The following is a 24,364-nucleotide window of genomic DNA, read 5'->3' on the forward strand; positions in this document are numbered from 1 at the left end:
GCTGGAGTCTGGACGATGTTTTGTGCTGCCAGGGACGGGCGTGAAGACGCGACTCGCAGCGAGAGACTCCGCCAGCCACCGACCCAGAGGCGCGCCAAGTCACGTGCACCGTGACTTAGCCCGTCGCGCTAGCGGTCACGCTCCTCGTCCCATGGAAGTATTTCTTCGCCCTTCCTCCCCCTCGTAACTGCCATTCTTTCCTCATCCCAATCTCCCTGCTTCAAAGTTTGGCGTGCTTCTGTGTCAGTGTGACCAATTCGTCTGCATCTTTCTTCTTATCAATCTCTCAGACACCGTCCACCATGTCCTCGCAGGTCACTCCCTCCAAGCAGGTACGTGATGTCACGTCTCGCCTCCCGCGCTCGACGCGTCGTTGGTCCTGTGCAAGCTAACAATGTACCTTTCGATAGGCTGCTTCCTCCCTTGAGAACCTCAAGATGAACGACTCGCCTGTCAAGAAGCTCAACTTCGAATCTGTCGGCAAGGAGAACGCGCCTTCGTCCACTCCCGTCGACGTGACCGCCACCAAGCCTGTGGCGGAAAAGCCTGCCGAAGCTTCTTCGATTGCGGCCCAGATCAAGGAGATGGAGGCCAACGAGCCTTTGCTCCAGGAAAACCCCCATCGTTTTGTCCTCTTCCCCATCAAGTACCATGAGGTGAGTTGACACGCTTATTACGCGTCACGCGTAAATTGATTTTTTTTTTTTTCACCCGGCCCCTCCAAAATATCCATGCGTCACCGCCCTCGACCTGCCACAATGTGCTCTCTGCTAACACGTCGTGTTCTCCGCTTTAGATCTGGCAAATGTACAAGAAGGCCGAGGCCTCTTTCTGGACCGCCGAAGAAATTGATCTCTCGAAGGATTTGCACGACTGGAACGAGCGTCTGAACGACGATGAGCGCTACTTCATCTCCCGTGTTCTCGCTTTCTTCGCCGCCTCCGACGGCATTGTCAACGAAAACCTGCTGGAGCGTTTCAGTGGAGAGGTGCAGGTTCCCGAGGCTCGTTGTTTCTACGGCTTCCAGATCATGATCGAGAACATCCACTCGGAAACCTACTCTCTCCTGATCGACACCTACATCAAGGAGCCCAAGCAGCGCACCTACCTCTTCGATGCCATTGACACCAGTATGTTCTCTCAGCCCTGTCTGAGAATTCTTGTGATCGAAGACTAACATTTTTGAACAGTTCCCTGCATCAACAAGAAGGCTGAATGGGCCATCCGGTGGATCCAGGACAAGGAGTCGACCTTCGGATCTCGTCTCGTCGCCTTCGCCGCTGTCGAGGGTATCTTCTTCTCTGGATCCTTCGCCTCCATCTTCTGGCTGAAGAAACGTGGTCTGATGCCCGGTCTCACTTTCTCCAACGAGCTGATCTCTCGTGACGAGGGTCTCCACACTGATTTCGCCTGCTTGCTGTTCTCTCACCTCAACAACCGCCCCAGCAAGCAGGTTGTGGAGGACATCATCGTCGAGGCTGTCGCCATTGAGAAGGAGTTCTTGACCGATGCCCTTCCTTGCGCTCTGCTGGGTATGAACTCCAAGCTGATGTGCCAGTACATCGAGTTCGTGGCCGACCGTCTCCTGGTGGCCCTCGGCAACTCGAAGTACTTCAACGCCACCAACCCCTTCGACTTCATGGAGTCGATCTCCCTGGCCGGCAAGACCAACTTCTTCGAGAAGCGTGTCGGTGACTACCAGAAGGCCGGTGTTATGGCAAGCACCAAGAAGGATGCCGCTCAAGAAGAGACGAAGACCGGCAACGGTGGTCTCTCGTTCGACGAGGACTTTTAAACTGATGCCACACGACTATACCCGGCCTTGTGGGCGGCCATTGGATACGAGCTAATTTGTTTTCATTTTTACTACCCTTTGCAATTATTGTTTTTCGGCAGTGCTATTGATTTATGAGCTTATTTGAGGGATGCGCATGGGACTGGCGTTTGAAGGCAGGAATTATTGACGTATTAATGTCTCACCACATTCGATACGTGCTTGTATGGTATGGAATGGATGGCGGACTGTATTTAAATGAATAGGATATCATTGTACATTCGAGTTGGATATTTCATTTTGTTCACATAGTCTAGAATCAAGTGATTGGCTTTGATCTTTTCCCTGGAATTTACTACAGAGTATTTCGCAGCGTTCAAGAGATGGTGATGCGTAATGACTCTATTATCTTGTAGTGACCCGTACACACCTTGAACCTAAAATTGATGGACAACGATGTTGATCTGCCTCTTATGATTAGCTTGGTTGTCTGGTTCATCCTGTTCATCTCCTCGCCACGAACTTCCATGCTTAGGTTTACTGTGATAAGGCACATTAGATTCAGCCATCGTGCGCGTTGAAAGGCAAGATCGCAATGAATAGACATGACAAGTCATTTGTTTTTATGTACAAGACATACATCATCAAGTGTCGTCTACCAATATTGGCTCCTAGGCGATATTCAGACCCAGATCATCAGACGGAGAAGCCAGCCCAGCACAGTCCCCGCGCACAGTTAACAGAGACCAAGGGCAAAAAAGCAAAGATGCTGGCGCACTTTTTCATCCCCAATAAACCGCCCCGAGAGTGTCGATCACCAAAGTCGTCATCCGATATCCCGTCCAGGTGTGCGCTACCTCAGGCCCCAGGTATCTATGCCCATATCTAAGAGCTTGCTCCCGAATCTCATCACCGCAAAGATTGATATCATATTCGTACTCATTCCAACAAAACCACTCTTCACCTCTTTCCTTTCCCACCCTTCTTCTTCGATTTCCCACCCTTATTATTCGACTCCGTCTTCGCCGCACCCGCAGCGGCAGCGTTAGCAGCAGCAGTCGTCGGCGTAGCCGTCCCCTCCTCAGGAGCATCTGCCATCTCGACATCAGCGGCCGGAGCCGCCGCCGCAGCGCCCAGTCCCAAACTAGCCACATCTGCGCCGCCGGCCAGCTTCCCCAGACTAGTAATCAAGCGACCGACCTCGGCAGCCTTGTTGGTGCGATACTTCAGACATAGTCCGGCGGAGGGGTTGAACGTTTTCAACGTCAGCGTAGCGACTGGCGTCGAGGTCTGCGGTTGAGATTCGGTGGGTGCAGCGTCTGTCGTGGATGTGGTTTTCGGCTTGTGCGAGGGGAAGCTGTATTTTGTTGTGATTCGGGTCTGGGGAGAATTGAGTTAGTTAGATATTGCGGGTGAGGTTGGGTCTATCTGTCTTTTGTCTCTTCTTGTCTCTGCGTGTCTTTGAGTCTTGGGAGAATGGGCAAGACGTACAGTGTCTGGGTAGGCTTCGAGTAATAAGGCGGACTGTTCCAGGTAGGCCTGGGGGGTGGGGAGGTACGGCATGATGGCTTTGGAGGATTGGTCAGGTCTGGGATGGATTGGAAGAGAGGGAGTCGATCTGATCTGGCGGAGGATGAATTGTGGAGGTGGTTACTTTGCATCTGCCATCTTTATAAAGGCGGTGGGTGAACTTCGTGATGGTGCGTCGTGTTTGGGTGGGGTCGTGGCGTTAGTCTTTATCGGCTTTTTCCTTTTCACTCTCATTTCCATTATTTGTTCATGTTTGTATACTCATCCTTTTTATCCTTTTTTGATGGTTCGTATATTATCTATGGCTTCTAAGGGCATACGGTCCTGTTCAATGATTTTTTACTAGATCTATGACCACCTATTGAAGTTTTGATATATTTATCACAAGCTTGGTATATAGTAACTTGCAGTATCAACTTCTCCTTCAAAAATTGCCTAAAATTTGGCCATGCAGATTTTCTGATCTATAACCAGGGTTTATATGATACGTCGAAAGACCCCAAATCTCTCAGCTAGGACTGAGTATTGTTGACCATCTCATTCCGCTTTATCAACACAGGAGATGGGAAAAGTAGTTCATCGCAAGCTTTCTATAACAAGTGCAAATGAACACACAGACTAAAAGGTTATAGGTCACTCTGTTGGTCCTGTTGAAAATACAAAAAAATAACGAAGAGCAATAGCAGGTCAGATGTGAATGCTCCAAATTAATATCTTTTGATCATAAGATCGTGCTAACTGTGAACCTGGGATAGAGTCCGCTGCGACAGCGCGACTAGGGGAATTAGACGACCATGGGAAGGATCTTATTTATTTTTCAGATTCTGCTCTGATTGGATCTCCTGCTCCTGCCTTTGGATATACTGTATGCCAAATCGAATCTCAGGTAGACAGCACAATGTCACGCAAGGAGACGCAAGGGTCGTACAATATAATCTTGCACATTAATTGCAACCAGGCCATCCTCCTCTCATCAACCCCTAAATATCATAGCCTGTCTTAGGAAATCGGAAGTTATCAAAGGGGGGTTGTCTATCAAGTTGATTAGCCCAAGCTCGCAAGATCGAAGATGTGTAGGAAGTGCCACTGAAACGCTTCAATCTGGCTATATTAGAGATGAACATTCATGATAGTATTATCTTGCCAGTCAAACAACCAATGTCGCACCGATTATCTCCCAAATATTTATCTCAATTCTTATTCGAACCTTCGGCGAAGAAAAAAATGGCGTTGCTCGAGAACGGAGGACTGTTCCGAAAGACGGACCAAGGAAAGAGATGACCGGAAGGGCCCTCCGAAGAGCCCTCCACCTCCGCACATTCCGACCGGACCCTCCTTCCGCCACATCTCTATATTCGACCGTGATAACCATCATGGCGCATCGAGTGCGCCGAAGACAGCAATTAGACCGCGTGGCTAATGCGTACGTCGACCCAGCTCATTCTTCTTGGTCTTCACTGATGAGATACCAGATGTGAACCGTGTAAGAAGAGAAAGACCAAATGTTCTGGGAAGAACCCATGCGAACCCTGTATCGCTCGCCAGGTCGAATGCATCTTTCGAGAGGCTGAGAAGAAGATTCTTGTCTCAGAAAGGTGATCCATGCTCATCGACCTAATAAATTTCGTGGAGCTTACTGACAAACATATTAGCTATTTGAGAGAATTACAGCAAATATATGCATCAATGCATAGCGGATCTAACCATGATAGTACGCATGAAGAACAGAGACCGGCTCCAGAAGCTGATATACCGTCAAGAGATGGTTAGCATTGGATCCACAGTCGACATCTCATGAAGGCAGAAAACTGACGGGCTTTTAATCTAGTGACCACAGCCGCGGAAGAGCAAATCACCAATCCTCTAGTGTCTACAACGTCTTTCTACCTCAGAGAGACTTCGGGATATTATCGTATGTCGAGGTTCGAGTCCAATAAGTGCGACCTGTATTAATACATGAAGGCTTTTGTGGTCCATCATCAACTTGGTCGTTTTCCCAGCGCATCTTCCTACTACTGAAAAACGAACTCCCTGGTTTCCCTGCCCCAGATCTTCCGTTTCATATCGATGGAAGTACGTGGGAGTTGAAGTGGAGCCGGGCCAGCCTAGACAACATTTCGATGCTGGAAGGGCTTCCTTCTCTAAGTGATTCTCTCTACCTTCTCAATGTCGTCAAATTCCACTGTTATCATATGCTATTCCTATACGATGAGGATGAATTCATACCTCACTTGCATGAGCTCTACGAAAAGGGAGTTGAAAAAGCCAAAGCAATGCCTTTGTGGTTCGTTCAATATCTGCTGATCATTGCTGTTGCAAAAGCTCTTCTAGCAGCGTCAAGGGGCCCAAGGTCACCCCCAGGGGCGGCGTTCTTCGAGCGTGCAATGTCACTTATGCCTGACTTCGTGGAAATACACCGACACCCTAATTTAGGAATGCAAGTCTCGTACCTGGCAGGCTTTTATTTGATCTCAGTGGATATGAAAGATGCCGCATATGCTTATGTGCGTGAACCCTTGAATTAACCGAAGGCAATAAACAAGCAAGGCTTACGAAACAGCAAGTTTACAGATAGGACAAGCCCTGCGGATGTGCATGATCGAAGGCCTATATAGAGATCCCCCAAATGATATTTTCGGGATCAAATTCGCAAACCAATGCCGAAACATCTGGTGGACGACGTATATATTAGAGCGTCAGATTTCGGCCATGATTGGGGCCCCGTGCTCTGTTCAAGATGCCGAAGTCACTTGCTCCCTGCCTGTATCCTATGACAATTCGGAAATGGCTCTTGTTCTAACGATGCATGCTAAACTGTCACGGATTTTGGGTGACATTCTAAATTGTAAGCAACCCCTTTTATTTCCACGATTTATTCATGTCATGTGGTACACTATAAAGGGATCCAGACTGATTGCCTCGAAGCTGTGTATACAGCGGACAATCGACGGAGACGATCCTTTATATCCACAGTGCAATCGGTTCTTAGAGATATGGCTCATATTCTCCGGGATATTGAGGACATCTTTGCAGACACGGCACATCCTTCGCTTCGTACCCTCTCAACCACGTCTAGCCATCTGTATCTAAGGTATCATCAAGTATGTCTCTCCGCATTCAAAAGTATTTCAAGATCCGCAATAGCTAAAATCATGGCAAAAGTGTATTATTCTAGCAACGCGTCCGTTATTTCTTTACCTCTTGATAAACAGGTTGAAGAAATCGCCCCATTCACGAGAAGACGATGATACATCCATTCCATCCCAACTCAGACCACTGCTGGAAGCTTCGGTACAGTCCGCGAAGATATCGATCCGGACATTATCCTTGCTTCATGAGCAGTCGTCTCTCGGTAAGTGTCTTCTCCAACGTGCCCCATAGTCTAGTGACTGAACGGAAATTAATGTAATTCCCAATGCCAGAGCCATTTCTTCCTTTCGACCTCGACAGCCTCTTTTCTGCCGCATTTATTATCATACTTGCAGGTTTTATCGACGTTTGCTTGATTCCAGACTTGCCAAGCTATATTACTGCAATTTCACGGATGCTGAATGAGTTCATAGCCAAGGGAAACATGGCGGCTCAGATGCGCAAGAAAGAACTGGATCTTCTTCAACATATGACGCAGCAAATTCTTGTCAACGAGGGAAGTAAAAAGGATGGTGGCGGAGAGAACGTAAACAGCGACCTTGGTCAAGAGATCACTGCCGATTTGGATGGCGAGGAGTGGCTTCTGGCCGACGAGGATATCGGCATGAGTTATACGCAGGTGTTAAGTCTAGCCCAGCAGTTGGATACCGTCGATGGCAGCGTATGGGGAACTGATTTTGAGTTTGAATATAACAGCATCTGGGGCTAATGTACGCGCATTTGTCCATTCTATGACTCAATCTACAAATCATCTTAGTTGACCATTCCCTTCATCGTAAACCCACTCGCACCGGTGACATCTCCCTCTTCAACAGCAAAGGTCATAGCCCCGGTATAATATGCCTTTCCCTCGACTCGCACAACCACCGCATTCCTCTCTTCCCCATTATAATGCCTCACACGCACGCCTTCCTCCACAATCTCCGCCGTAAAGGCCCCCGTATCAAAATGGTTCGACACCAGCGAGTTATACGCCCATCTCTTTCCAACGGGCCTCAAGCCCCACGCATGTGCCAAAGCCATTCGCGCCGAGACGCACGACCCCGTCGGCGACCGATCGACCTGATTGTCTGCAAAGAAACACAGCCCCGTCTCTGCGCCGTCGACACCCTCCGGCCTCGATCCCACATCGCGATCCACCACCATCACCGAGTACAAGAACGCCAACCTCTCGTCCTCGACGTTCTGCAGTGCCTTCACCACCTCCTCATGCGTCGACAGATACGCCTTCAGCTTCTTCACCGCGCTCGTCATCGCGTCCACATCCACCTTCCCCAACCCCCCTGCAAACCCCAGCTCCCGCGCCTCCACCAGCGCATAGAACGTCCCCCCATAGCTGATATCCAGCACAATTGACTCCCGTCTCCCTAGTTCCGGCCACTTCACCTCTTCCGGAATCTGCACCTCAATGGACCCCGGGATCGCATACGCCGGCGTACTCAAGAACGTGACAGGCCTGTCGGGGTCCGATTTCAACCCATCCGCCGTCGTCGGCACACTAACCCTCACCAATCCACAAGGTGCATGAATATTCACCCTCACCCTGGCGCCGTCCGCGTCCTTATCAGCATCGGCATCAAGGACCAATTCCCCCCGTCTCGGAAACACATCCGCATCATGCGTATCGACCAAGAACCGACCCAGCGCGATCGTCGCATGCCCACACATAGTCGAGAACCCGCCGTTCGTGGTAAACAGGACGCCGATGTGCGCGGCGCCGCTGCGCACGAGCTCCGTGTCAGACACGATGATGGCGCCGTACATGTCGACGTGGCCGCGGGGCTCGAGCATCATGCGTCTGCGGATGTGGTCGTTGTGGGTAAGCGCGTGAGAGCGCTGATCGAGGAGCGTGATGCCGGGGAGCAGGGGGAAGCCGGAGTAGATGATGCGGGTTGGTTCGCCGGTGGTGTGCATGTCGATGCATTTGAGGGTTTGGGGGTGGGATTGCAGGGAGGTGGCGATGTCCATGATGGGTGCAGTTTTTCTTTTTGTTCGGGGAGGGGGGGATGGAAAAGGGTTTGGAAAGGAGAAGAGAAGAGAATAGGGAGGAATGGAAATCGAGGGGAATGAAGAGAGGTTATACGTTTGCTAAATAGAAGATCTCCGGCTGCATCGACAAGTCTCAACGGCGGGGTTGTGCTTCGGAAGGCCCTTCCGGTGCGGATCTCATCCTAGAACTAAATGCATCCACAGCTCTTGAGATATAAGGTTTCAAAATGCTCTTCTATAGAATCGAGACGTACTAGTTTGAAAGTGACAAAAATGAGCGTAATCAGTCCTAAAGGAATGAAACCATCGATCGAATTGATATTCCTTACTCTACAATATAGGGGCCATGCGTATCCTTGTAAAGCGATGATGCTGCGACAAGCAATCGAATTAATGATGATTTATAATCTCGGGATTTTTAATAGTTAGTAGGAGATTTGATACCGTTCCTTGTAGTTAAATGAAGCTAAAGCGGTTGCCTAAAGAGGGAATAATCTTATGTAGATAAAGAAAATAATAAATCGACAGACTTACCCGTTTAGTAGGTGTTCGGTTAGTTCTTTTCTGCAACATGCCAACATCCGTCCGGAGTAGCTTAGGAAATGCGTATCCTTGATCGCGAAAACTTATAGTTTAGAATTGCGCATAAAGATGGTAAAATTCAGTTGTTTTCCTTTATAGTTTGCGAAGATCATTGGATGCTTCTGGGTAGAGTTCCTGCTATGCTCTGGCTGGCAATGAATGAGAAACTTGAAGATCTGCCTTCCGGTGAGAATTCTATTTATTCTGGGCATTATATGTGCTATCGTCGGCCCCCTTTAATCTCACTTTGGAAGCATTGTAGTGATTCTTAGTGTAATCTAGGGCTTCATGCCTCTGAAAATCGATCAACGATGGCCTTAAGCTCGTCAATTGAACCTGTGCAGATAATGCTAGTTAGACTTTTCGAGTCTATCATAAGTGATAGATTGGAACCGAAGAATTGGTTAATTAGGGGTGTTAGACTATGGGAGTGCACCGGATGAGAGCTCTATAGGGCAACGGCCTTATTGCCACGGACCGAGCAATCGGGTCGGACGGGATGCCGACACACCAGACACCTTTTGCCACTCACGCCAACCACTTTGCCACTTTTTACTCCTAACCTGAATCTGACTATCCCACCAACCTCCCTAATGAAGCACCAATTAAACCCTTTCCCCTGGATTTATCATCTCGTTTGACCTGTTTAAGCTTTTTTATCTCTTCACATGGCCTCTAAGGGACCGTCTGTCTCCACTCCCAATAAAGGTAGATGAGATCTTGATGGAAAATGCCTCGTGCGTGTCACTAACATGACCTGCAGACTGCCAAAAATGCAAGTCCCGACGTATCCCGTGTGATCGGACCCTGCCCAAGTGTCGAAAATGCATCTCGCGAAATTTCGACTGCCCGGGGTATGGGGTCCATCTACGATGGGATCAAGGCGTTGCAAGCAGAGGAAAGCTAATGGGCCGATGTGTGCCTTTGGAGAAGGATCTTCCCAAGCAGGTTGAGGTTCCCTCGCCTCTCACAATCCAGCCCAGTCCAATTTTCAATCAACTCACATCTCAATTAATCCGCCACTTTGACCAAGGCGTCGCGACGAAGCTTGCTTGGATCGATGGCCCAGGGAATCTGTGGCGGAATTTTGTCCTGCCCTTGTCGCATACTTCACCGACGGTTCTCTTCTCCGTGCTGGCCATGGCATCGGAGGATCTGGCATGCAAGTATCCGGCCGATCATCCTTGGTTTAGCAGATTGCGGGGAGTTTCCGGCCATAATCGTGATAAAGCTCTGTCGTCGCTGGCGCAACAGCTGAGCCTTTTCCAGACAGTCACGAATCCTTCCGCTTGGGCTCACCCCGCTCGCTGTGCTCTGGCTTCCATGCTTCTTCTGTATAATACGGAGCTTCTCACGGCTGAGGATGATCGATGGCCGATCCACATCCAAGGCGCGAGGGCGATTGTCCAATGGAAGTCTCAAGCCACGCAGCATGCCGGATCTGTCGATCTGTCTGACGTCTTCCTTCTCTACGAATACTACTTTACTTCCGTCTTTATGAATCTAACGCGATTTGATCCAAGCGATGATATATCTGAGGATATCCCCACCCATGGCAGTATTAGCTTTTTCTCTGATTTCGTTCGAATCATACACGCCATCACTCGAGCCGAACGCCTGAGATCTGCGCCATCGTTGAAATCAGAACTCCCACGTCTCGAAGAGGTCTTTGACGAAACCGTGGCCGCAAAGGACAAAATCATCCACATGGGTCACACCATGGAGTTCAAATCCAGCGAGGCCCGCTGTGACTTCGAGTACCTCGTGTACATGTATTATCATGCGATCCTGATCTACAGCCAGCGTGTTCTCTCAGACAATCCCTCCGAAGAATTCATCCAGCTATCGCGAGACGCCATTTTCACCCACCTTTCCTATCTTTCGCGCAGTGCGTACTTCGCTCATGATCTGGTGTGGCCAGTGTTCATCGCAGGATCAGAGTGCCGCGGGATTCCAAGTATGCAGGAGACGGTCGAGCATGCCATGCTGAATATCATGCAGCTCAGTGGGAGATTGGATCGGCATCGGGTCTTGTCGTTTCTCAAGACATTTTGGGCTTTGGATCTCGAGCCCGGCGTTACGTGGATTCACCTAGCAAGAGCAAAGCCTATTGACCATCGCTTCTTGATATTTTGAATCTGGTTTGGTGGATATTTCGCCGTTTTCCCTACCAGTGTCAGTTCCGAGCAGCACCAGATTTCGTCCTTACGCGGACGATAGTGACCAAACTGCCTAGATCACCAGATATTGACGCCCTTCATGCCGACAACATGCCATGGGCTTTTCAACCTAGAGTGTCGATATGAGCTCATTCAATGGCATCGTTTGTCGATTAAGCCGACCGGTCATAATGTCCAGGTACCAGCGTGTTAACCAACATGGCCATTGGCATACTCGGATGAGTTTTCAACCATAAAAATAACGGAGAAAATACCGGAGGTCCATTTATGCTGTGGATGACAAGGTGATAGCGTGAGGGGAAATGACGAGAGGAAATTGGGACCCAACTGGGGCGGGCGTCCGTTTAAATGGTAATAGCCTGAGTTCTCAGGGCACATAGCGCGTGGGTACCATATGCAGGGGTCAGATCCTGCAGAAGCTCCAAGGTGAATATCTATGCAATCATCTTATCTGACATGTTTCCTATCTCACCCTGTACATCTATAAGCCGATGGTCCAAATTGTATTCGTCTAACCCTCACCCTGAACGGGGGCATAGATACCAAATGACACGGCTTCTGACTGGTATTGTCCAGATTTTTTCATTTCATTTCTGTTTCATCTTCTATTTCCACAGACCCTTCTAAACAGGATTGTATACCTCGGTTGTGTCGACATTTTCAGGCAACGAGGGAAAAAAAAGGCCTCTCGTCGCATAAATCAGAGACTGTGATTGGCTGAAGCCGCGGGGATGAGTGCTTACTAAGACAGCCCCACCGTAAAGCTTATTGGCACAGCTTGGCTTCCGGATCAGGACTAGCGTCCTCGTGCCCGGATTGCCGACCAGAAGGACAGCCACTTGCAACTTGCCTTGACATCCAGAGAGGCACGCTTCTTCTCACTTATCGAATTGAATCTTGATATGATCACCCCAAAAGAGATGGCTCTGTGGCTCTCGCTAAACCAAACATAGCAGCCAAGGTGTCAATCCCCCATCACCGCCGTTATCTGCAAATGAGAGCCAACGATGTTCATCCGAAGATAGCGTGTGCCGCACGCCGACATACTCCATAAGCAACCCACAGACTGTATCGCTGCGGAGTAGTGAGTGTGGATTTGATCCCTCTACGGAGCAGGTATTTGGAAAATTTTCACTGGTTTTCATCAGAGGTCTCTCGATCAAATTTCATTTGAAAGTTTCTTACTCTCGCAAACCCTCTTGGCCATTTCCGCTCTCTCCTGTGACCAGCCAGCGCACTCTGCAGCTTATCCATGCAGGCCACGGGCGAAAACATTAACTTGTCCAGCTCCGTTCTTTTCTAGCGTGTCACGACAGCCCCCCAGGACCCTCGGTCTGGTGAAAGTCACAATGGCAGAATCACCCCAGCCAGAAAAGCGTGCAGCGGACTCGAACTTGGAATCGCTAGGATACATTCCCGAACTATCTCGCAACCGATCAACATGGCAGGTGATATTCATGTGTTTTATTCTTGCATCGGTTCCATATGGCCTCTCCACTACCATGATGTACACTATGGCAGGCGGCGGCTCAGCTAACATGGTATGGGGCTGGGTAGCTGTGTCGCTAATCATGTTGTGCGTGGCTGGATCTTTAGCTGAGATCACCTCGGTCTATCCTACTGCTGGCGGTGTCTACTACCAGACCTTTGCCCTGTCACCCACGTGGTGTCGTCGGGTCACGGCATGGGTTTGCGGCTGGTCCTACATTGCAGGGAATATCACCATCACGCTCGCAGTCAATTTCGCAACGGCGCTTTTTCTTGTTGAAAGCCTGAACGTGTTCAAGACCGATGGTGTTGGGATCACGGAAAACTTTGAAACCTACCAGAGTTACCTTATATTCCTTGGGATTACCCTGCTTTGCCATGCTATTTCCGCATTTGGTAACCGATGGCTGACACATCTAGAGGTACAAGACAAGCAATCCTTTACACCAACCCTTCACATCTCAACTTCATGTCACTAACGCTATAGTTTACTTTCTAGACTCTCGCCATCTTCTGGACTCTCGGAGGAGTAGTCGCTATCATAGTAACTATACTTGTCGTTGCAGCTCACGGCAGACGATCTGCTGAATGGGTGTTCACCAGTTTTGAGCCTCAGTCCGGGTGGCCCGACGGCTGGTCCTTTTGCATCGGCCTGCTTCAAGCCGCCTATGGTCTTTCAGCATCCGGAATGGTTACTTCGTGCGTCTCCGTATAAGTCTTTGTAGACCTCCCAGCGCAACCTAATATACTAATATCCATGCCCATGCAACAGAATGTGCGAAGAGGTCCACAAGCCCGCCATCCAGGTCCCCAAAGCGATAGTCGGCGGAGTCGCCCTCAACTTTTTTGCCGGCATTTGTTTCCTCATCCCCATCTGCTTCGTCCTCCCAGATATCCCTCTGCTAGCGAACCTCGTTAGTGGTCAACCCGTTCCGACGATCTTTTTATCTGCCACCGGAAACTCTGCCGGCGCCTTTTGCCTCCTGATCCCACTCATTCTTCTCGGTATCACCTGCGGTGTGGGCTGCGTGACTGCTGCATCACGGTGCACCTGGGCGTTCGCGCGCGATGGCGCTATTCCCGGCTCAAAACTGTTCCGAAAGGTCAACAAGAATCTAGATATTCCTCTCAACGCGATGATGCTCGGCATGGTCATCGAGATCCTTTTGGGCCTTATCTACTTCGGGTCCACAGCTGCATTCAACGCTTTTTCGGGCGTGGGAGTCATATTCTTAACCATGAGCTACGGCTGCCCGGTTGCTGTCTCTCTGATTCTTCGCCGTCGTGAGGACATTAAGCGGGCACATTTTAATCTCGGTGGACTGGGCATCTTTTGCAACATCGTCTGTATCGGTGAGTAACAGCAAGCTGCACTATTACCCTCCTTTCCTTTTCCCCTTTCATTCGTTTTGCTCCTTCCCGCATATCAAAAGAAACAAAGTCTAACGAAGCTTTGTAAATCTCTAGCATGGACCCTCCTTGCCATCCCTCTTTTCTCAATGCCCACGACAATCCCCGTCACTCTCGAGAGCATGAACTACGCCTCTGTCGTCTTCGTCGGCTTCGTCGCTATCTCGGCCTTCTGGTATTGGATCTGGGGATATAGAAATTATGCCGGTCCGCCGACGACCGAGACGGATTTCAATTTTGACTTTCCCAGTGAAAGCCATGTGAGGGAGAAGGCGAATTGAGTTGAAATATGATAACTGTTGCAGTTTTATATACCAGATCATATGAGAAGGTAGTACATAAAAGTTTGGTATTAACTCTTGACAATCATGTATCCGAGAGATAGTTAAGAACGAAATACCAGAAAACAAAGCATCTCAACATTTCCGAATATCAACATCCGTTCAAGGCCAGTAATTAATATCCCTCTCCCCCGTCAAGACCGCTTCAAAACTTCTCGACGACCCATCACCCACCTCCATCAACCTTTGGCCCCTAGCTATCAGCGGTATTTTTTGAAACACTATTGCCATATTCTTGATTGTCAAGCGACGCGAGACCCATGATGTCGCCAAGGAAAGGACCAACATACCTTTGTTTTAGCCAGTTCACTCCATTAAGCGCCACGATGTCTGTGAGACTCTATTTCCCGTCCGCCGCATACTGATCCGCCGTCCGCAGAAGAGAGTGTGCATGTTCTGCACATTCTAAGCATTTCTTCCAGAGCTTCGTGAGTGCCTCGTGCTCAGTTTCCGAGATAGGTGGGACGTATTGCATAGAATGGGAGGTCAAGGTTCGGATTCTGTTGATTTAGGCCATTCTGAAGAAATCGAGCACGATCTCTGTGGCTGTTGAATGGAAAGATGAGGTTAGCAGTTGGTCTTGCCTCTCTGAAATGTGAAGTTTGAGGAAGAGAAGGAGGGAGGGAGGAAGGTCAGCTTACTATTTTTCAGGCCGAGGAAGAGCTTCTCCAGGCTGGAATGCGTGGTGATACCTTCTACCCAGTCCGATGCATAGACCAACTTTTCAGGAGAGTTGAAGGCGAAGAATTGGAGGTTATCTCCGTCGTACAGGATGACAAGAATAGACGGCGAAAGGCCATTGCTGTCTCTATTGCGAAGTCGCAGGCTAGGGGGCTGTCAGTCAGGAAAAAGAGGTCGGTTAGGGATCATCATGGGAAACCGAGCATACCTGCACATTCGGCAAGGACCTGGCCCTTCATATCTAGCTCTCTACCTCCTGATACCAACTCCTTGTCGATCTCGATGAAGACAAGGTTCAAGGAACCGAGGAGGAAGAAATGAGGTTCGACTTTTCATTTCTGAGTGAAGCGGCCTTCAAAGAGACCTTCTGGCTTGTCGGTCATGGCACCGTTGAAGAGGCTTATGATTTGGGAAAATAACTGCCCGGTATTAGTATTCCGCGCTAATGTCAGCGCCGGTGACAATTAATTGAATACTAAAATAATTAATATCTTATTTAATTCAAGCCTCCGAGAAGTCGTGAAATTGTATGGTTTGAATCATTATTAAGATGTTACTTAATTCAATACTTAGAGGGCATAAATGTTATCCATAGGCATTATGATTAAGATCTTGAATATCTTTATTCACTTATTTAAGATAAATAGAATTACTTCATGCTTCGTCATTCTCTGCGTGCCAAGCCTGCGACCTTTCGCTCCCAGCCCCTGCCGAGTGACGAGTCTCCACCTTCCATTGATAATCTTATCATTCTATGAACTAACCCTTCGAGGCTTTGACACAGCAGGTTATTCAGTCAAAAGTCCCAGTATGTAGTCTGAGACCCTTCATGCCAATACTTGGGCCAGTGATGGTCTCTTTAACGTGCGTTGTCTTCAATCATTCATCTCTGCTAACGTTTCGAACCCTCTAAATAGATCCTGTGGTCGAGTTGCCACCACTTCAACGTGGATAATTCAACTAGATCCGAAAAATGGATACCTATACAGACTTGAAAAATTTACAGGACATCGCCCATGAGCGTTACCCAGAGCTGTCTGCCGCCGAGGCCTTTATCGCACTTCACCGTGACGTTGCACTTGGACTACGCCCCATTCTGAAAGCCACACCTGAGATTACGAAGCTATACGGTCTTTGTACTAGTAATCCAGCTGCCATACTGGCAGGCGAGGGGGCGAGCATGCTCAGGTCCATTATCTCAGAATTATCCGCCGAGAGCTATGAGAAGATTTTCGGTGCCCACACTGCGTCGGGCAGTCTCACCACTGAAGAAGATACCAAAGCAGCTCAATCAGCCGCAGAAATACTCCAGAAGTGGAAATCAGGCACTCTGGGCTTCTCAAGTCCCATCGGGACAGCGACAGCAGACGCCAGCCTTGTTGATGGGAATGTGCAAAAAGCTACGAGTAATGCGACGGCGCCGGTTCGAGGTCCTCGCGACACAAAAGCCTCAGCACTCGAGGTTATTAATTATAATGAATGTGTGCAGACTGCGCTAGTATCCATCCAAGCTATCCAAGGATACCAAGCAGTACAGGCCTTAAATGCCATCGCAGACCATCTCGGAGACAGTAATGCGATTACCGTGTCTGGTTCCGGCGGTCCCAACGGTTTTGCTCAGCATGTATATGATCTCGTGAAAACAAAAATACTGGATATTCACGAGGCGAAGCGGGAAAGTCATCGTTTTTTTATCTACAACCCTGACACGATGTGGTATCCCGCATTCGGGCGGTTGACTAGGGATAACCCTCTTCCGCCGCAGTTCGTTGATAAAGGAGATCATCTGGATCATATCTGTCTGTTCATGCGAGAAGCCAGAACAAAACTAAATGAGGCAGACCCAGAGCACGGACGAGACATTACTTTTCATCTTCTTATTCCGACATGGCAGAAACTGGGTTTCAGAGAGCCATTTCATTTCCCCGAGGATCTTTACCCATTGCAGATTGAGGGGCTGAAGAACGGAGGGGGTAAAGAGATGGTTGAGATGAACCTTCCAGAAGCGCCTATTGGGCTCTTACATGGCGTGGCAAATGCTCTCGATCCTAGATACTGGAACAAGATCGCAGAAGGGGCTACTACTGCTGCTTCATTCATCCTGGGTGTTTTAGGCATGATGTTCAAGGAAGAAGTGTATGGTTTGTTCCGTGAGAAGGCACCAAGGGTACTTGGGTCTAACATGCGCTTAAGCCAGAAAGCGAGGTTCAACATTATTTCGTAAGAGGAGTACTTTAGAATACTGAGACAGCGGACTATCTCACCTGAGGAGGAGTAAAACTAGCCCTGGAATGGTCAGCTATGTATATTGTCAACCTGTCAACCAAAATGACCCTCGGACAGGATTACCATGATTATTCAGCCATCATACTTACATTCGGTCCATTCCTTGATTGTATTAGACCATGTATTTGTCTAAGGCAACGTTTGTTGATGGATATGTGATGTACGAGTAGGCGAGAGAGACAAGATATGGATGGCGTTTTCTCGCAGCCGAAGTCACCAGGAGTTGGGGGGCAGGCCATATGAGGGACTTCATTTCCATCCGCTCACTTAGTGAAACTATTCAAGGGGTAAGAGCTCATGTCTTCCAGGCAAATTATGTCACCGAAGACCCCAAAAGAGTTGTTGACGGTCTGCAAGCCAACTTTTGATGGTTCCATGGTTTGCACTGCATGGAAGCTCCCAACCAAGCTGATCAAACAACCGAGTTAACTATTTTCTCCGTAATCATAAGTATATTGAAGCTTTTCAACTACTAATATTATTAAATTAGACCATGTGAGATATAAAATAAATAGCTATTTATCAAGATAGTTTTATATTATATATTTACTTATTTTTTAGAGAAATATGTTTGCTTAGTTTTTTTCCCTCCTTATTTTAAGCACATAAAGTCTTGATGTAAGGGGCAGCCAGGAGTTCGAGACCTGACACTTGGTTCCCTTAAACAAATATACCACTACTCCGTAGAACTCGGGACCCCTATGATACACTGCAATAACGCCATCGGCGCTAAGCAACCTGCCAAGTGCAAAAAGCCTCCGGAGTTCCACCGACGCGCCGAAATCTTAATCTAAAAGACTTCGACGCTTGTACCGATCAAGCTTTGTGGGTTGGGAATTGAAAAAATGATCGGGAGAGTTCTCCGGAGGCCAATGAGCATGTCTGATATGAATGGCATTGTCAATTTGAATTGCGACAGTTACCTCTTCGTCAGGAGACGCAATATGGTAGGGATTATGGCGGGAAAGCCCTAATGAGAATGTCTGCATTCCTGGCGCCTGCCCCACCACTAAGCATGCATTGGATCTAGTGTGATGGCGTGCTGTGTAACCTCGATGACCTCCTTGCTGTTTGGTTTTTCTTTTCTTCTCGCCCGCGCCCACTTCTGGTGTTGCGGTGGTACCAGCTTTCAAAGCTCAATATGGAATGATTGGATGGTTGAGGTTTCTCCGTACCAGATAGACGGCTGAAGGTCTCGTTCCCCAGGGTCATTTAGTGTTTTCGACTTTGCACATTCCGATTGGACGCGCCAATATGAGTACCAAAACACTGGTCGTTGGCGCAGACAGAGAGCTGTCGCCTGGTCGCGTGGAAGCTGGTCCTGTGCCGAAACCGAGTGACCAGGAACCCGCTATTGTTCACAATGAGGAGAGCCAGAATCTCTCGCGGAGTCTGCAGCAGCGCCATACGCAGATGATTGCGATCGCCGGTGCGATTGTAAGTTCTCGCGGCAAATTCCCCATCCGTAATTATGGATCGCATTAACCATGAACTGTTCTTTCCAGGGAACGGGTCTTTTCCTTGGCCTGGGAGGATCAATCCAAACAGGCGGTCCGCTGGGTGCATTGCTAGGGTACTCGCTCGTAGGGCTGGTCGTGTGCGCCATCCAGATTGCTCTCGGCGAAGTCTCGGCGCTCATGCCTGCGACAGGCTCGTTTGTCCGTCATGTGGAGATCCTGATTGATCCTGGGCTAGCATTTGCGATCGGTTGGAACGTCGTGTATGGAGCTTACATGTCGGTTCCGAGCGAGATCGCAGCCTCGGTTGTGCTGATCCAATACTGGACGGATCTGAACGCTGCTATTTGGATCACAATCCTGATTGTGCTATCGGCATCGATCGCTCTTCTTTCGGTACGAGTATACGGCGAGATCGAGTTTAGTCTTGCAGTGATCAAGGTCCTGTTGGTGATTGGTATCATTCTGATGGGGCTGGTCATCGATCTGGGTGGCGTGCCGGGTCAGGATCGTCTGGGGTTTCGGTATTGGAAGGACCCCGGGCCGTTTGTTGAGTACATCGCGACAGGGTCATGGGGTCGCTTCGTTGGATTCTGGGCTGTCATGACCAACGCCGTATATTCCTTCGCAGGCGTGGAGAGTCTGGCGATGGCTGCTGCAGAAATGCGCAACCCTCGACAGAATATCCCCCGAGCGTGCAAGAGAGTGTTTGTACGGGTCACGTTATTCTATTTCCTGGCTGTTCTAATCGTGGGGATGTTGGTGCGCAGTGATGATCCTCGACTTGGAGACGAGTCGGGAACTGCAGCACAGAGTCCCTTCGTCATTGCCGCGGTGCGTGCCGGCATCAAGGTGGTGCCATCGATCATCAACGCCGGCGTGCTGAGCTCGGCATGGTCTGCTTCGAACCAGAGTATGCTGGCGGGGACTCGAACATTGTATGGATTGGCTTTGAAGGGTCATGCCCCGAAGATATTCTTGCGAACGACGAAGGGCGGCGTTCCGTACGTGTGCTCAGCACTGCAGATTGCAGTTTCATGCTTGGCCTATCTCAGTTGCTCCAACGGAGCCTATACGGTGTTCAACTGGTTCCTGGCGTTGACCTCGGCGGGAGTTCTCATCTCGTGGATTACGATTGCATTCAACCACATCCGAATGCTGAACGCCTTCAAGGTTCAGAAAGTATCTCCGCACAAGCTGCCGTGGCACAATACTTGGTCTTGTAAGAATATCCCTACCTTGCGAGGGGTGCTTGATCGCTAATGGATCTAGTGTACACCTCGTGGTTTGCCTTGATAATGTGCCTGATCTTCTTGCTCACGGGAGGTTTTGTCGTGTTTACTCGAGGGAACTGGGATCCATCATGGTTCGTCTCATCTTATCTGTAAGTGCCCTGTCATTCGAGTCTGCCTTTTGAGGAAGCTTACGTGTATGCAGGGACATCCCACTTGTTCTGTCGTTATACCTTGGGTACAAGTTCATCAAGAAGACCAAGCTTGTTTCGTTGCACGACATTCCGATCGGCCAAGCGCTGTACGAAGCTGAGAATGACGTTGAAAACGAGCCAGTCAAGACAAGCAAGTGGTCTCGGTTTAATATTATCTGGGGATAGATCGAAGTTTGTTGACACGATAGTCAAGTATGAGGCGAAGAATCGCACATAGTATTCTTATTTAGGTCGCAGTAATGATATATATAGAAACGAGATCAATGTGGTATTCATTTGTCATAATATATTTTGCCGACCGACGCAAGACATTTGTCACCAAAAGCTTTTGGATTATTCTGGTAAGCAGCGAGTCTTCCACGCCTTTGAATTTGATCTGCAGTACCAGATCTCATGAAGAGTTCTGAGGTGGACATCGACAGAGAAAAAGACGCGATGCCTATTCGGGACGAAGCGAAGTCACGTGCACAGAACCAGCGCCAAGTCCATCACGTGGCCATCAGCCAATCAGAGGCGGTGCGGTCTGTCGTCCATTTGCCAGTGGACTGGAGACTCATCTTTCTTCCAATTTCGCCCCTGATGTTCGTTGCCATCGAGCTGACAATTCGCTTCCTCAACCCCAGCTTGCCGTTGTATGCAGCACAAAGGTCTCTTGGTCCGTCGGACTTCCTATCGCCCCTATTATCTCAGAACCCTACCTCGAATGAGCCTGTTTTGAGATCCCCGACGAGAGTGGCCTGGGCCGCCTTTATCCACGAGTTCCACTCATAGTGGCCATTGTGGATTGAAATACGGATATAGCGCCGCTTTTCTTGTTCTGAAATCCCGATTAATTCGGAAAAAGTCACCATCAATCAAGGAGTATTCCGGTGATGATTGAAAGTCGATCAAGGGTTCGGAGTAGGATCATCATCCGACATACTCTTCCACCGCCACTTTTGCCATCTCGCCCCCGTCAGAAAATTAGATCGCAATCAAGATGAATCACCGAAGCTGCACGCGAAAGCCAATTGGAAGACGAGAAGCTGTTGTCCTCCAGAAATGACCCAATAATGGAACGGGTTAGTACCGGGTTTAAGGGCGTCAAAATTGCAGCTGCAGAATCCAACAAGCAATGCAAAAACATGATTAGCGGAGGGACTAGATTAAGTACTCTTCCAGGGACCACTTGACAGCAACTGCCCAGACTCGCGGTTTTGGCTCTTGCCAGGAAACTTGCCAAGGACGTTTCCGCCCGGTGTTGGGCGCCGGCCGGAGATGGTATGCTCTACGGCGCGTCGTGCAAAGTAAGGATCGGCATGATGGCACCGACAAGTTACATTTTGTGCGGAGTGCTCCGTACTCCGTACTCCGTATTCTAGAACCACAAACTCAACGCACGGAAACCTAAGGCAAGACCGAGTTTCACGCGAGAGCTGGGAGGTCTTCAAGCCGACTACACTGCTTGGCATACGACGTGGGACTATCGCTAATTATATCCAGAGGTCGAATTCGGCTTCTCCGTTCCATGGAGGAAGAATTCATGTGACCAATGTTACTCCCATGCTTTCACACGGAGGCAAGGGAAATTAGTGCTTTAAACAACTTCCAGGCTAGAGTATCATGGGCCAAACCTGCGAATTGATGACCTAAAGAACAGAGGCGATTGCGCTTGATAAAAGATAAACCATTTTGGAAGATTGCGACAAAAGACATACACGGTATCTTGAGTCCAGTCATTTGGGTCCAAACTAGCGGATGGCCCCCAATGCCCAGACTATATTATGGACCCCACAGAATGATCAGACAACTAGATCGAGTTTCTTTGCCTTAGCGGAGCAAGGGAAAGTCTGGGCAGGGGCTTCGCACAGCCATGAGTAAGTTGTCCCATTTCCCTGTTGGCGGCATCTCCAGAGTAATTAGACAAATCCAATCCTTCTTAGCCCCTTGAATTTCGCCGTTTTTATTGATCGAATCGACGATGAAACCAATCCGCCCAAGACTCTGGGGGCCATATGTGAAAACCCACCATGAACCCCGAATCTCCGACGGATATGCTATTTCAACTTCAACCGGGAAAGCTGGGCAAGGGTGATTGAAGCTAGAGCCAGAAGGGCGCGCGAGAGGATTTAAAGCTGGACAAGGTAGGGGTATAAAGATCCTCCCTTGGGCTTCCTTGACAAAAGTTTGAACACTGAACGCCTTATCTCGCTTTCTCGCTTTTCTTCATAACTTAAATCTTCTTTCAACCATGGCTACGCGAACGGTCGCCGCCGTTGCCATGATGGCTGCCCTGTCCCAGGCTATAACTGTCAAACCTTATTTGGACTCCCAATGCAAGAATGCCACCTCTTTTACATGTAGCAATAAGAAGGATGTGGATGTGGATTCGATTCAACCGAAGGGTATCAGCCAGGAGTTGTCCAACGTCGACTGGTATTTCGAGGCCGACTTTCCGGACGCAAAGCCCGGAGAGGGGAGCTCTGCCTATGATATCTGGTGGCTTGTCACTGACCTTGACCCGGGCTGCCGCTTCTCGTTGATCACCGATTACACCCAGTCCCAGTATGGCATGGTCCCTGGAGTGAACGTCCCCGGGAATCAAATGCTCAACGTCGGCACCTCAGGATGTTACTACAGCTCCATTCCGGTGAGTTAGCTCCACAAGTGTCAGCCCGCTTGGCCAATGCATGCTAACCCCATGATGCTCTTAGTCCCTGAAAGATATCGGTGGAACATTCTGTTGCGGACGAGATGACTGCACGGGACTGAACATGGGCAATGCCGCCATCTCTCTCAAGAAGCGCGAGGAGGACCAGCCCCCAACGGAGAAGCGCGATGCGAGGAGAAAGCATGCAAAGGGCGAGCGGCGTGCTGCTAAGAAGGCTGCTTTCGGGCGTCGCGATGATGAGGAATGGGATGGCACGGGCTGCACGGTTGTGGAAAGCAACGGGCCGTACACTCAAGCTGGCCACCAGACCATCGTCGGATCGACCCAGTACTGCGGCAGCAACGACGCGTGCTCATTCCCCGTCTCTGGCAGTATTTCATCTGGAACTACGCTCAGCTCTTCTTACAGTCAAACCATTACCAACGGATTCGACGTCGGCATTGACGTGTCGGTCGGTACCGACTTCATTGTCAAGACTGACGTGACCACCCACTTTGGATACAACTTTGCCGAGTCCATCGCCGAGGAACAGGGTATGAGCGTGGACGAATCCAAGTCCTTCACCGTCGGCAACACGCTGACCCAGAAACCGGGTACTCGTGCCTTCCTGACTTTCACTCCCACCTACAACTGTGTCGAGTCCATCCTGGATTGCGGAGGAGATTCCAACTCTGATCCACTTTGGCTGTGCAACCCCGAGACTTCGGGCGATCAGATCCAAGGAGATTACATGGTTGTTTACACCAACTAGAGTTCGCATTTCTAATTAGCGCACTCTTGGATGCAGCAGGGATGGGGGGCCGTTGAATATGGAGGGCTTTTCTCGACATTGTTCTTTACATTCTTGTCCTGTTTAACTATAGATTCAAAGATACATTCTTCATGAAATAATCCGAGTTATTAGACAGTCTATTCTTTTCACTCTGGGGCAGCTTGCCCACGTGATGCTGCCGGACTTCCGCGGCCGAGAGAATGCAAACACTCGGCCAAGTTATCCTTTACACATATTTGCCAATTCAATCCAACCGCTCAGATTGCCATTGAGTCACCTTGATGATCAGCATTCGGTATTCCATATCACCAGCTCAAACGAGGAAAGGGCTCAGACCAAACCAGAGCAGAGGAATGATAATTCGAAGTGTTGGGCTTCCACTGAAGTTCTGTTAAGTAGGCTGATCTTCATCAATCCACACACTTGAAAATACTGACAACAATAGATTATCATTGAATACTCACTATCCCAACGAACATCGCGGATTCCCGTAATTTAGGGTTGCGGACCTCCGGCCAATCAAGCCCGACGATCATCAATAACGACCGCCGATAACGCCATCCGCTAACAAACTCTTCAATTTGCATGCCTCAATCTCACTGGTCCATTGGGCATTCCGGATGGCCT

The 24,364-nt window shown here is 49.2% G+C and overlaps 11 protein-coding genes across 11 annotated transcripts; 9 read left to right on the forward strand and 2 right to left on the reverse strand.

Moving 5' to 3' along the window:
- The first annotated feature begins 180 nt into the window (after nucleotides 1-180).
- P170DRAFT_440696 (ribonucleotide-diphosphate reductase subunit RNR2) lies at nucleotides 181-2,106 on the forward strand. Its single transcript, XM_024850138.1, has 4 exons — nucleotides 181-332; nucleotides 411-656; nucleotides 797-1,130; nucleotides 1,191-2,106. Exons 1-4 carry the CDS (start codon nucleotides 303-305, stop codon nucleotides 1,793-1,795), a joined length of 1,215 nt encoding a protein of 404 aa, XP_024699695.1. The 5' UTR covers nucleotides 181-302; the 3' UTR covers nucleotides 1,796-2,106.
- Nucleotides 2,107-2,301: 195 nt separating this feature from the next.
- Nucleotides 2,302-2,698, forward strand: P170DRAFT_286111 (uncharacterized protein). The gene has a single exon (XM_024843205.1). It carries the CDS (start codon nucleotides 2,370-2,372, stop codon nucleotides 2,661-2,663), a length of 294 nt encoding a protein of 97 aa, XP_024699696.1. The 5' UTR covers nucleotides 2,302-2,369; the 3' UTR covers nucleotides 2,664-2,698.
- On the reverse strand, nucleotides 2,374-3,417 carry P170DRAFT_440697 (SRP9/SRP21 family protein). Its single transcript, XM_024850139.1, has 2 exons — nucleotides 3,266-3,417; nucleotides 2,374-3,154 (listed from the first exon to the last, which is right to left on the reverse strand). The coding sequence occupies exons 1-2, from the start codon at nucleotides 3,335-3,337 to the stop codon at nucleotides 2,735-2,737; spliced, it is 492 nt and encodes a 163-aa protein (XP_024699697.1). The 5' UTR covers nucleotides 3,338-3,417; the 3' UTR covers nucleotides 2,374-2,734.
- Nucleotides 3,418-4,670: 1,253 nt separating this feature from the next.
- Nucleotides 4,671-7,119, forward strand: P170DRAFT_513596 (Zn(II)2Cys6 transcription factor; the record flags this gene model as incomplete). Its single annotated transcript, XM_024855128.1, has 9 exons — nucleotides 4,671-4,727; nucleotides 4,777-4,899; nucleotides 4,957-5,069; nucleotides 5,133-5,216; nucleotides 5,267-5,808; nucleotides 5,876-6,149; nucleotides 6,230-6,405; nucleotides 6,467-6,656; nucleotides 6,727-7,119. Coding segments are annotated over exons 1-9 (1,944 nt in total), but the record flags the coding sequence as incomplete, so codon positions are not given.
- Nucleotides 7,120-7,159: 40 nt separating this feature from the next.
- On the reverse strand, nucleotides 7,160-8,527 carry P170DRAFT_392649 (putative proline racemase). The gene has a single exon (XM_024845986.1). The coding sequence runs from the start codon at nucleotides 8,420-8,422 to the stop codon at nucleotides 7,208-7,210; it is 1,215 nt and encodes a 404-aa protein (XP_024699699.1). The 5' UTR covers nucleotides 8,423-8,527; the 3' UTR covers nucleotides 7,160-7,207.
- A 1,166-nt stretch (nucleotides 8,528-9,693) lies between these two features.
- On the forward strand, nucleotides 9,694-11,161 carry P170DRAFT_480163 (Zn(II)2Cys6 transcription factor; the record flags this gene model as incomplete). The annotated part of the gene is made up of 2 exons (XM_024853758.1): nucleotides 9,694-9,733; nucleotides 9,789-11,161. The coding sequence occupies 2 exons, from the start codon at nucleotides 9,694-9,696 to the stop codon at nucleotides 11,159-11,161; spliced, it is 1,413 nt and encodes a 470-aa protein (XP_024699700.1).
- A 914-nt stretch (nucleotides 11,162-12,075) lies between these two features.
- On the forward strand, nucleotides 12,076-14,506 carry P170DRAFT_458988 (amino acid transporter). Its single transcript, XM_024851832.1, has 4 exons — nucleotides 12,076-13,115; nucleotides 13,193-13,392; nucleotides 13,466-14,046; nucleotides 14,161-14,506. The coding sequence occupies exons 1-4, from the start codon at nucleotides 12,555-12,557 to the stop codon at nucleotides 14,382-14,384; spliced, it is 1,566 nt and encodes a 521-aa protein (XP_024699701.1). The 5' UTR covers nucleotides 12,076-12,554; the 3' UTR covers nucleotides 14,385-14,506.
- Nucleotides 14,507-16,055: 1,549 nt separating this feature from the next.
- On the forward strand, nucleotides 16,056-17,398 carry P170DRAFT_503110 (uncharacterized protein). Its single transcript, XM_024854194.1, has one exon. The coding sequence runs from the start codon at nucleotides 16,099-16,101 to the stop codon at nucleotides 17,347-17,349; it is 1,251 nt and encodes a 416-aa protein (XP_024699702.1). The 5' UTR covers nucleotides 16,056-16,098; the 3' UTR covers nucleotides 17,350-17,398.
- A 1,165-nt stretch (nucleotides 17,399-18,563) lies between these two features.
- On the forward strand, nucleotides 18,564-20,567 carry P170DRAFT_392656 (aromatic amino acid and leucine permease). The gene is made up of 4 exons (XM_024845987.1): nucleotides 18,564-18,848; nucleotides 18,917-20,090; nucleotides 20,141-20,252; nucleotides 20,306-20,567. The coding sequence occupies exons 1-4, from the start codon at nucleotides 18,666-18,668 to the stop codon at nucleotides 20,478-20,480; spliced, it is 1,644 nt and encodes a 547-aa protein (XP_024699703.1). The 5' UTR covers nucleotides 18,564-18,665; the 3' UTR covers nucleotides 20,481-20,567.
- Nucleotides 20,568-20,750: 183 nt separating this feature from the next.
- On the forward strand, nucleotides 20,751-21,086 carry P170DRAFT_480167 (uncharacterized protein; the record flags this gene model as incomplete). Its single annotated transcript, XM_024853759.1, has 1 exon — nucleotides 20,751-21,086. One exon carries the CDS (start codon nucleotides 20,751-20,753, stop codon nucleotides 21,084-21,086), a length of 336 nt encoding a protein of 111 aa, XP_024699704.1.
- Nucleotides 21,087-22,779: 1,693 nt separating this feature from the next.
- On the forward strand, nucleotides 22,780-23,859 carry P170DRAFT_440701 (uncharacterized protein). The gene is made up of 2 exons (XM_024850140.1): nucleotides 22,780-22,944; nucleotides 23,009-23,859. The coding sequence occupies exon 2, from the start codon at nucleotides 23,069-23,071 to the stop codon at nucleotides 23,714-23,716; it is 648 nt and encodes a 215-aa protein (XP_024699705.1). The 5' UTR covers nucleotides 22,780-22,944; nucleotides 23,009-23,068; the 3' UTR covers nucleotides 23,717-23,859.
- Nucleotides 23,860-24,364: the final 505 nt, after the last annotated feature.

The sequence above is a fragment of the Aspergillus steynii genome (assembly GCF_002849105.1).
Source record: "Aspergillus steynii IBT 23096 chromosome Unknown P170scaffold_9, whole genome shotgun sequence".
Classification (NCBI taxonomy): domain Eukaryota; kingdom Fungi; phylum Ascomycota; class Eurotiomycetes; order Eurotiales; family Aspergillaceae; genus Aspergillus; species Aspergillus steynii.